We start from the raw sequence: 12,412 nt of genomic DNA on the forward strand, positions 1-12,412 counted from the left end.
CACACTTCACTAACAAACTACTTTTTGATACCCACAATTTAGATTCCTATATTTTGTAGCAAATGTCTTAAACAGGATACATGTCACAGAGTACATAACTCTCAGCTCTTTGCATTGGGATAGATAATGATGTGTGCCATGGATGCTTCACTCATGCTGTCCCTTATACCCCTTTTCCACTAGCTAAATTTACCCATGTTTTTGCACGGAGGCGCGCATCAATACAGGTTTTTAGTAAGTGGAAACGGCTCAACACGTATTGAGTGATCCTGGAATCCTACCCGTAGGCTACCTGGGTTGAACACGGTAACACGGTAATGACCCGGGTAACTGTGCAGTGGAAACGGTCTTTACCAGTGTTTTCAGACCCAAGTAACGAGTGACATCAATAGCTTTTACAGAGCTTACCCGGGTTAAGTGGAAACAGATCCGACCCGGGAATAACCGTGTCGAAGTGCAATGGAAACGGCGGGGCTGACACGGGTTGTTGCCGGGTTAAACATCCTGGATTGGAACCGGTACTCAGGTGGAAAAGGGGTATTAATCACCTCATCACCTTATATACTGCAGCTATATAGGTAGCTACATTGCTATAGTGTGCACATCACCTGTTTACCGCTGCTTTCTATACAAGCTATGGTGGACAGGACAAACTTCCCAACATTCCAACTGCCAGGATAAAGGGGCAGATGGTCGGGATAGAGGACAGCGTCCTCACATAGGGACTACCTGTATACAGGATATACGTGCTTCAAGAAAGGTGAAGTGAAGCTTTTTTAATCCTTAATGAACGCAATTACAACGCATTATGAAACCACTTTGACAGTCCTATTAAAGCAAGGATAAACTGCCACGTTGCCATTTCTATTGTTTTTCAAAACCCATGTGTACAAACCCAAAGTGCCCTGTACTAAGATGATATAATTTCAAATTTTAAAGTCAATTTGGGATGACAAAATCCACCCTTCAATTTCTGATATCCATCAATAACAGGATGATAAGTGAGTAATGAAATGGTTAGAATTGATTGCTAATGAGGTGACCCAATATACTTCATTGCTTCATAAGTGGAATTAGCTACTGACCCGGCAGACCCCTTGCTTTTATCACTGTGACCCATGACATGTAGAAAGACACTTATGTGAGGTCACTTATACATCTAGAATTTGCTTTCAGAGGAAACCAATTGCTTATAATATGATGAAAAATATTTACTGCAACAAATCTACATAAAAGAGGCAAGACTTTATCATAGGTGCATAATGTATAATGTTCATAATGCATTTACTCTAATGTAGGAAAGTTGTTAGATTTTCATATACATATTTTAGAGGAAACCATGCTTAATACCATTGCAATACCTACTGATGCATCTTATTTATCCTATGATGTCTACAATAACATGACTTTATTATTGTTTTCCTGAATTCTAGCAAAAACAATTCTAACAAATATATTGGGATGATGCATTAACTGTATTATTGCAACTGGTCTATATTTTTATAACAGACACACTCACAAATATACACACATATGCAGATAATACATTACTATAGAGCTTATAGATTCTGTGTATCACAGATACACATGTAGTGTGTGTGTGTGTGTGTGTGTGTGTGTGTGTGTGTGTGTGTGTGTGTGTGTGTGTGTGTATATACTGTATATGTGTGCGTGTGTGCAGAGACGCACACGTGTATTTGCACTGAATATATATATATATATATATATATATATATATCCTATAGTTTGTGCATAACAAAGGATGGGGGGAAGGGGACATGCTTTACATACTGTCCTGTAAACTCTCCAGTACTGCAGGTGTTAATGATCAACTGTTATTCAGGCATTAAAAGTGATAGACACTCTATAAGTGTTCAAGCTAACAGATACATACATTTATATACGCATATATAGGAAATAAGGTATATAGCTGTTAAAGAAAAACCATTATAAAAATGAATGAAATTGCAGTGGTGGCATACATGGCTAGGGGGCTGTATTTCTGGCAAGGAATGAGTTAAGGAGAGACAGGGAGAAGGAGGGAGAGGGGAAAACAGAGCAGGGAGAGAAGCATGAGAAAGAAAGAGAGAGAAACGAGAGGGGGTTGAAAATAGTGAGAGAAAGAGAGAGAGAGCCCACAGAACGGATGTTTGAGAGAAGGAGAATAAATGATGCCCAACCCCCCCACCCCTTCCCTCTCCCTCCTCTCTCTCTCCCTCTCTGTCTTGTTGTTTCAAACAATAGACACAGACTCCCTCCCTCTATCACACACACACATACACACACACATACACTCAGCAAGAGGCAGTGAAGCTCACACAGGAGCCCAGAGAAGAGAATTAAAAAAAACATACACAAAACATCAAGCCGTTTTAATGCCCCACCGGCCGCCGTGTGATGGACGTTAGGTTCTACCCTCCTGCCCCCACCAGCGTGGGCACCTTATCTACAGACCCCACCTGCCTCAGCCCCCTGGACTTTTACCACTGCAACAAGGTACCGTCTTACTAACACTCTGCGACAGCTGCTCCTCATAAATGCTCTGCTCTTACTGACTGCTTTATCTTACTGCTGGGGTGAGAGAGGGTAAAGGGCAGCCGTGGATGGGAAGTTTGTGTGGCAGCGCTGCCTGCATGGATGCTGCAGCACATCATCATTAGTCATGAGTACTCTCAGCCCTCTCCTGTGGGAGCTGCTGCAGGAGAAGTTGTGCTGGCCAGTGTTACTCTACATGCCATGGTCAGGCTGGGGGGTGCTGGGTGTCACTCACACCACCTGCTGATCTCCTCCACTACTTAGTTGGGGCTTTTACTGGAGGGCACAGGGCACAGGCTCAGTCCTGGCAGGGACTGGGGGATGCTGTTAGGAGATGGTCCATAGACAGTGTCCTACGTGCAGCACAGAGTGTAGCACTTTGGGATGACAGGTCGCTGTCTTATCAGATAGGCATAGTGTGGGATGCTTGCTTAACTCAATTGTTGCAAATAAGTTGATTGGCCACTTATTATGGATGATGCACAATATGATCAGGTGCACTGTGATAGGAGGTTGTGGTCAGATATCCCTGAAAAGAGTTAAATGGATAAAAGCCGGATCCATGCTAAGTATAATGAAGAAGCTGTATCCATACTAAGTATATTGCCATTGTAGGTAGCTTGATCCCATCATGAATGAAGGTTTGCCCATGGCTCCCTGTATGTGTCACTCCATTATCCTGCACAGGTGACAAGTCACTGAGGCACCACAAGCATGCCTGAGACATTGCCCAAGGAATACAAACACCTTACAACTCCTGACATTGCCTCTGCTATTGGCTGCACTGTGTAGGCTGTCCTTCCCACTTCCAAATCCCCCAAAACCATTCCTAACGTGTCCACCCTCCCCTCTCCGGCCATTAAAAATAAATGATTATAAGATCACGCCTTCATTTCCATGTGTATGGAAATGTGCCCGGCTTTAACCCTTCCATCTCCAGTCCCAAAATAAAAATAGAAGCTACAAAGTGTTGTAATAAAAGTGTAGAGTGCATTACAGCACTATTGTTACATGCATGAGCAGGGTTTGGGGATGTCAGTGGTTGTGGTGCAGCATGAGGCAGGAACATGCCCCCATCCCTCTGCCAGGGCTCAGAGGAAAGTTGCAGTGTGCATGGTAAGACGTGCTAGAGGCGGGCTACATACATAGCACAGGGCAGCAGCACTGTGGCCGGGCTAACTAGCCATGTTCCGGATTCTAGACAAGTATCTCAGGGTGAGTATGCCTGCAATATTATACATTTCTTCTCTTTGCTCATTTCCGATCTTACTTACTTTATGCACCTCTGTGTACCTCCAGGAATTGCTCAGAGAGGGAAGTCAGATTATTGGCATGCATGCTCGGTAGCGCTGTGTGGATTGCTTTACATTGTATTGCCTGCCCTGTACTGGTGCTAAACCTACATTTAGCTCATTCTATAGGCTTACACATTGTTGGTGTAGTAGCATCCTGCACCTGTGTGATCCCTGGCTGCCTGGATGGGGCACTTGGTGCTGAGTAAGGCGCACTGTTGGCGGAATGCACTGTCCACCCTATTGTCATTGTGACGGATCCTCACAGGGCCCTTTGTGCCAGAACAAAAGTTACAAGGACTGGGAATACCTCTGTTTACGCTGCTCTAAGCCCTATTTACAGTGTGAGCCCTGGAGATAAACAAAGCAGTGCTGCAACTGCAATGCATTATCCTGTATGTAGGGGAACTAATGAGGACTCAATAGACAAATACACTGTAACGTTTCTGCTGCTACATATTGTTTCATTTCACCATCTTCATCATTTCTTTTTCTAATTTAAAACCTACTTTATGTCAACCTACAAATATCGTAGTGTGTATACTGTTAGTAAACTAGAGTGGCCATATAAATATATAGAGAGAGAGAGAGAGAGAGAGAGAGAGAGATTTATAGATAGATAGATGATAGATAGATAGATAGATAGATAGATAGATAGATAGATAGATAGATAGATTAGATAGATAGATATAGATATAGATATATATATATTTATAGATAGATAGATAGATAGATAGATAGATACATATATAAATAGATGATAAATAGATGGATAAATAGATGGATAGATAGATAGTGTAGTAAATTAGTACTAAAGGAACGTGTCCACACGTGTTTTACAGACAGAGTATTTTGGCCACCTTGATATTATTCCTAATAGGCAGCTGACTTCTGTGACACCCAGCAGATGTCCAAACTTTTTTGTCTTGTAACAAAAGTTTAGGTGACACAATAATGAATCACCTGTCCAAATAGATGTTGCTATGTTTGGTGGTAAGTTGTAAATAAATATTGATCTTTTGTTTCCTTTGGATGATACTTGTGTGTGTATACTCCTATGTAAACTGCTACACGTATATATCTGCGGCTATGTAGTGCTAAAGTAAGTACATACACAAAACTGTATGTGTAGATTTGTGTATTGCTAACTTTTTTATGCATTCATAGATATATATACGTGTGTGTGTGTGTGTGTGTGTGTGTGTGTGTGTGTGTGTGTGTGTATATATATATACATATATATATATATATATATATATACACAGATGTGCATATTTGATCATACTGCATTTTACAAATCAAGTTAGAATTACTATACAATGTAAAGTGGAGCTTCTGTATTTGTACTGTATATTGTTGAGACATATGCATACTATGAACCTTTGTAACAATCGTGTGCATATATGGGTGTGTATTTATTTATTTATGCTATAAATAAATCTATCAATATTTTTAGTACAAATAGACTATTGCATATAGGATAATTTATGTGGAAATAGCAGTGATAATAACCATGACACCTGTGACAAACATGAGCAGTAAATGATTAGTTAATAAAGCACAAGGTGCCTACTCCTACCCCCACACACACCAACCAACACACACACACACACACACACACACACACACACACACACCAACCAACACACACAAAAGAAATATGGCAAATACTGTATACCGGTTAATGCTCTCAAATTCTCAAATGAAGACAAAATGTTATAATTATATAACTACTGAACGTTTGGGCGACACTGTACCAATAATTCAAAGTATCTAGCAATGCATCAGTGTCACAAAGCAGGCCTTTGTAAAATAAAGAGATTCAGTTCTCTGTCATCTTCCTAGGTGCACTGTCCAGGGTAAAGTGCTCCATGCCGGTACCTGAATAGGTTCTCCTTGGGTACTAATTAAACATGAGCATGGCTAACCAGGAGAGTCAGTTTCTCCTATTAAACATTTCAACCATAGAAATACATACAGAGAGATCATTTATACAAATGTACACAATTATATAGATAGTGCATATACTGTAGCATGATGCTAAAATGTCACTTTTAAAACAAAAAAAAAATATGCTGTACATAATTGCATGTGCACACACATGTATATACAGTGTGTGAGTGTGTGTATATATATATATATATATATACATATAGTGTATATATATATATATATAGTATATGTGTGTGTGTGTGTGTGTGTGTGTGTGTGTGTGTGTGTGTGTGTGTGTGTGTGTGTGTGTGTGTGTTTATATATATATATATATATATATATATATACACACACACACACACACACACATACACCATGTGTATACTGTATTGTCATATGTGTATCATAATTACAGTGAAAACAACTAAATTATGAAACTTTCACCATCCTGGATATGTATGTCAGCCTACACATGTATGCATTGACCACATGTATTTCTTCTCAGTTAATATTTTCAGAATCACTTAGGCCTCCATTTGCAAAGTAATATTAAAATAATTCTAGATTTTATGTTTTATGTTTGTATGGTAGTCTGTAATAAAAAAAATATATATATCTTAAGGTGCTGCACACTCAACTGCATAAAATGGCATGTAGACATTTCAAACATACTGTACACATGGATCAATATTATAATTGCAATGCCGAATATTACCACTTGGTGCCGCTGTGGCCTCTGCTTCAATTCTGCACTTTGCTAGGTCAGAGAGATAAGACTGAGTGAAATTGGTTTGTCACTCTTGGATTAAGAAGAAAAATTAAACCTTGCATTCACTGTTCTACATTTTTTGTGCAATTAACAAGAAAATATCAAACATCTGAAAGTGTAAGCATTTTGTGAATTAAGAGGGGAATTTAAGATTTAGATGCTCAACAAGCTGTCATTGTTATAATCCGAGTTTAGTTAGTTGGTTAATTACATGTTATTCTGCATGTTAATGAATAAAGAGTTATGGTCTGTCATTTGGTTTTGCTATGGATGTTCTGTAGCCCAGTAAAGCATTTGTGTATAAAGCATAGTTGAGGGTTGTGAAGCTATTTATAATGTAATATTTGGTACAAAGCCAACCTTTGGCTCATGGGCTGTTTGCAATGTGAACCTATTGCCAATACACAGCTCTGGCGGCCATTTTGTGCGCTGAATGATGAGGATGGGGCCTACCCATTAACTGTGAACCATTGACATCACTCAGTGGAGTATTAATTGTATTAGTAGTTTGTACTGTCATACTTTTTCCATAATTCAAATTGAGCAGATAGTAAAAATTCATATATGCTTCTTAAAAGAAGCTTAATAATGTAGAAAGACCCATAACAAGTGGGGGAAAGAATTAAGACAACAAACACGTAAATAAGAAATACTGATATTGAGAATATAGCTGTGTACTTGTGTTTACCAAGTCACATGTGTCTTGAATACAACATCAAAATCAATCAAACAAAACAGGTGCTATTTTAAAATCCTAAATCTCCAGTTCACTATCCCTTTTGGAACCATCTATTGTGGTCTGTACTCAAGTTATATGACTGTGCTCAAAATCTTTATCTTGGTAACTTTGCAATTACTTAGCAGAAGTCAGTTACCATGCATGTAAAAAAAAAAAATATGCAGCTGTAAAAGCAATACCGCAGAGATGTCATAGAATGAAAATGTCAATGCCCGCCTCTAAACCCACCTCTTCTGCACCATGCCAGCGACTCACGCCAATCTAATGCAAATTTACCTTCATGCTCGTGAACCTGGGACCTTGAAAGTGCAGCAGAATTTTGATTTATAACTACTTCTAACAGGCACCTTGGGTATTTCTGCAGTTTCCATTGAATTCACTTTTACACTCAGTACTACGAGTAATATTAGGGGTGTTGACAAGGATCTGTGGAACCTAATTTATGCTAAGTGATAGTGAGTAGTATCCAAATTATTACACATTTTGGAAGTATAGCAAAAGTCTTGAATTATATTTCATGCATTATTTGAACATCTCTGAGGTCCCTATTTATCAAAATTCAGTGATAAAGAGGATTTTAAATATTTTTCCATTGCATATCGCCTCAATTTATACATTAAAAGATAGCCGCCCTGGCTCAGCAATATTCAGCTGTCTTGGCAATTCTAGCCTTGAGTGGCAAGGGTTAAATTACTGCTGTGCTAGACTAGTCTAGGAAGGAGTATGCATTTTTGTCTAAAAATGTTTCTAGTTTGACAAAAATCTATTGCTGTTATCACGGCACTATATGAAGAAAACATTGCTGCGGCATCTGAACTATACATTGTTACATCCATGACACTAGCCCAGAGTGGTACTGGTTCATGTATTACCTTCCCAATATCTGTTTAGATATATTCATGTGTGAACTGGACAGTTGCCTTTCACTTGCACAGTGGAATGGAAAGGCCAGATTTGAGATCTCTGTTCTCCTACTAATCAATAAATTAATAGTAAAAAAATAAATAAATAAAATACATTAAAAATAAGTATAAAACTATTGGGAAAAAAAAGTATTTCTTCAAAGAATAAGGCATGGGGAAGCTAACCGGTATATTGGGCAAATTGAAAAAAACAAAACTATTGACCCTAAGAGTGCTATTTATTATATTCATATTTTAATTAATATAAATAATTGGGCTCTAGGTCCAGCTTATGTGGAAATGTAGGGATGAACAACCAACCTTATCTTGGTGCTCTATAATTCAGTGATGGCTAACCTTGACACTCCAGCTGTTGTTGAACTACACATCCCAGCATGACTTGCTTCATTTTTGTTATTTGGCCATGCTAAAACTGATGCAGGGCATGCTGGGATGTGTAGTTCAACAACAGCTGGAGTGTCAAGGTTAGCCATCACTGTTGGGTCATTTGTCTTTTCCCCTATTTATACTTTTCTTTGTTCCTGAAAACAAAATAGATATCGCTAGGACAAACCCTATTACTTGTGTGACTGTGTACAAGGAATATAGGCAAACATTTTATCAGTAGAATCTGCAATGATGCTAATATGAGATTTTCCACCTTGCATGTTTTCCATTACTCTAAAATGCAACTGGGTAGCAGTCACAATTTCTGTAACTGGTAGTTTTTTGTTTTGGAGAAACAATGGTGGCACAGTTTAAAATTAGACCTTTAGTTTTTGCAGAGAAGAATTGGTGGAAAAACGTGATTGCATGGGGGTGCAGCGTTGGATGTTTTGCCACTGCCTATAGCCCACTATCATGTCAGGACAAACACAGTAAATCTGAAATTGGGCTTCACTGTGCATACATAGCCCCCCGCATATGATCAACGGATGCCATGGGAGTATATACCGCGTTGCCAGGCCAAATTCCGCTGTGGGCCGGAGCTGATGATGCAGTGTTCCACCCCAGGTTTTCATGTTTTTCAACCATAAAGCAACAGATATAAATAATAGCAATGTCTTTTACATAATTGTTTTACAAATTGGTGAATATTCTCTTTGTCATTTAGAACATAAGTATAATACACTTGTTAAAGAACGAAAGTCATATAATGTAATGTTGCAGAGGAAAACTTATAAAACTGATTTTGTATTTCTATTTTTAAATAATTTTATAAACATTTGAGGAGCAAATTCTGGACAGCTGAGGATGGTGTAATCAAGTCATGTATAAATTATTACTGAGTACATTTGTGGCTCTGGGACCTATTTACTAAGCCTTGAATGGAGATAAAGTGGACGGAGATAAAGTACCAGCCAATCAGCTCCTGTCATGTTACAGGCTGTGTTAGAAAAATGACAGGAGCTGATTGGTTGGTACTTTATCTCCGTCCACTTTATCTCCACCCAAGGCTTAGTAAATAGACCCCTCTGTTTGGGATTTACTTTTGCTACAATATTGGATGTTGTGATGGGTAATCTGGACAACACTTTCGAGGGTATTTAGGTAAGATAGAAGTGAGATAAAATTGTGAGATAAAGTACTACCTAATAGTCTTCTACCTTACATTTTATTTTACAGGCTGTGTTTGAAAAATGACAGCTAAAAGCTGATTGGTTGGTACTCACAATTTTATCTCTCTCAGAGCTTTGATAAATACCCCCCTTTGTGTGCAGGATTGAGGAATTTTTCATAATAATACATGTTACACAGGTGATACATACTGCATTCACTGCACTTAATTAGCAATGTGTGGATGTTTAAATCTAATTCCTATGTGTCACATGGATTAAGGTTGGGAACTCTCAGTGACATACTCGTTTGGGTTATTTCCAGGTCAATTTGCTTTGCTCACTGTAAGATATATAGATATTGTATTAACCTTTGCTAGTTTCTCACTGTCTCTTCATTTACTATTGCTTATGCATTGTTAGAATAAGTTCCAAATTGTCAAATATTTTTTTATCTATAACTGTATTTCATTGGTGATTTTATTAGTTTACATTTTATTATTTCAAATACATGTACTTGTTTATTTATTAGTCTTTTATTTGGAGACAAGTTCCATGTACAAAGCTTCTAAACAAATGAGAGTGCAAGGTGAAATACTACTTTACCTAAGAGAAACTGAAGAGTGAAGACTTCTGAGTCTTTCAGTGTATAACAGTATTCATAATACAGGTTGAGTATCCCATATCCAAATATTCCGAAATACGGAATATTCCGAAATACGGACTTTTTTGAGTGAGAGTGAGATAGTGAAACCTTTGTTTTTTGATTGCTCAATGTACAAACTTTGTTTAATACACAAAGTTATTAAAAATATTGTATTAAATGACCTTCAGGCTGTGTGTATAAGGTGTATATGAAACATAAATGAATTGTGTGAATGTAGACACACTTTGTTTAATGCACAAAGTTATAAAAAATATTGGCTAAAATGACCTTCAGGCTGTGTGTATAAGGTGTATATGTAACATAAATGCATTCTGTGCTTAGATTTAGGTCCCATCACCATGATATCTCATTATGCTATGCAATTATTCCAAAATACGGAAAAATCCCATATCCAAAATACCTCTGGTCCCAAGCATTTTGGATAAGGGAGACTCAACCTGTATAAGGGAAAGAAGTGAGATAACATACCTAATTATAACATTAAAACCTTAAACATACATTTAAGATATTTATTCTGTATTTTTTTCCCTTTAATTCTAAATCATTGTATAATGTCAGGCAGCTGACATTTAATACATAGCCACTAAAGTTCTTCTTAATTTACCTGCATTCAATTTCTAAAGCTTGAGCACCATACAAAAGCCACAACTCAATAAGCAATCTACAACAGCCCACATCACAGTATTGCTACTGATGCTGGACAAGCAGGACCACATTAACAATGGCGTGGCTGGAGCTACAGCTTCAGGCATCCACATAACAATAGTCCCACTATCTCAGCAGCACGATGATGACAAGCTGCCATAAATCACAACATTATGCAATGTTTCTATATTTCTGTATTTGTAGAGAGAGTTTGACTGATGGGCAGGCACACCCATGTGGCTCTGGTCACACCTACACTGCTGCTGGTCACAGCGCATCCCCTAATGCCCCCTACACATATGGCGATCCACCGCCGAGCTGCCCAATGGCGGATACGGCCGACGGGCAACCCGGCGGTGGGGGGGAGGTGACAGGGGGAAGTGAAGTTTATCCACTCCCCCCATCACCCGGCTCCATAGCACTGCTTGCTAATATGGACGAGATTGTCCATATTGGCCTGCATGCATAAGCGACCTGGCACCAACGATGAACGCGCGTGGGGACGCGCATCGTTCATCATTGGTGCCTACACACTGACCGATATGAACGAGTTCTCGTTCATTAATGAATGAGAACGTTCATATCGTTCACTGTTATCGGCCTTTGTGTAGGGCCCTTAAGTATAGTTAGAGGGCATTGCAGTAGTCTAATCCAGATGATACAAATTCATGTATGACTTTTGGCAGATCTTCAGAGGAAATAAAGTGCTTCATTCTGGATATGTTCTGCAGATGAAAGAATGAGGATTTGACTGCGGCTGATATCTGATGTTTAAGATGTTTAAGTGTCAAGCCACCATGGGCAAAAGTATGTGGACACCTATTGTAATTAGTATGTTTGACCATTTCAGCCACAACTACTGCTAATTGGCGCATGAAATCAAACATACAGTCATGACAGCTCCATAGTCAAACTTTAGCATTGTAAGTGAGTCATATTATACTGATACTACTGAAGAGATCAGTGACTTCAGTGTGGCACTGTCATATACTGTCACCTTTCCAATAAGTTAATCAAATTTCAACCCTGCTAGAGCATGTTCCAGGCTGCCTCTGGGAGCAACATCAGCACAAGAAATGTTTGTTGGGACCTACATGAGTTGGGTTTTGATGGGCAAGCAGTCGCACACAAACCTCAGATCACCATATGCAATACCAAAGATGGCTGGAGCAGTGTAAAGCAGACATCATTGGACTCTAGAGCAGTGGAAATACATTCTCTGGGATTACCAATCACACATCATTATCTGGCAATTTGATGGATGGATCTGTGTTTGGCAGATGCTATAAGAACACCTCCTTTCTGCATGTGTATTGTCAAATGAAAAGTTTGGTGGAGGAGGAATAATGGTTTTGGAGATGTTCTCATGAATTAG

General features: G+C 38.8%; 1 protein-coding gene and 1 long non-coding RNA gene across 3 annotated transcripts in view; one reads left to right on the plus strand and one right to left on the minus strand.

Annotated features, from left to right (window-relative positions):
- Positions 1-4,035, minus strand: part of LOC135055768 (uncharacterized) — a 35,759-nt gene extending 31,724 nt beyond the window's left edge. Inside the window, exon 1 of the long non-coding RNA XR_010243807.1 lies at positions 3,810-4,035. This is a non-coding gene — a long non-coding RNA (uncharacterized LOC135055768). The remainder of the gene's footprint in view (positions 1-3,809) is intronic.
- TOX2 (TOX high mobility group box family member 2) overlaps positions 2,228-12,412 on the plus strand; it is a 142,043-nt gene continuing 131,858 nt past the window's right edge. Inside the window, exon 1 of one of the 2 annotated variants that reach the window (XM_063960198.1) lies at positions 2,228-2,496. In XM_063960198.1, coding sequence (XP_063816268.1) covers positions 2,398-2,496 — 99 coding nt within the window. In that variant the 5' untranslated portion in view covers positions 2,228-2,397. Of the gene's footprint in view, positions 2,497-3,441; positions 3,751-12,412 lie in introns of those variants that run through there. The other variant, XM_063960199.1, reaches the window with a different exon arrangement.

This window comes from Pseudophryne corroboree, chromosome 3 (assembly GCF_028390025.1).
Source record: "Pseudophryne corroboree isolate aPseCor3 chromosome 3, aPseCor3.hap2, whole genome shotgun sequence".
Lineage (NCBI taxonomy): Eukaryota > Metazoa > Chordata > Amphibia > Anura > Myobatrachidae > Pseudophryne > Pseudophryne corroboree.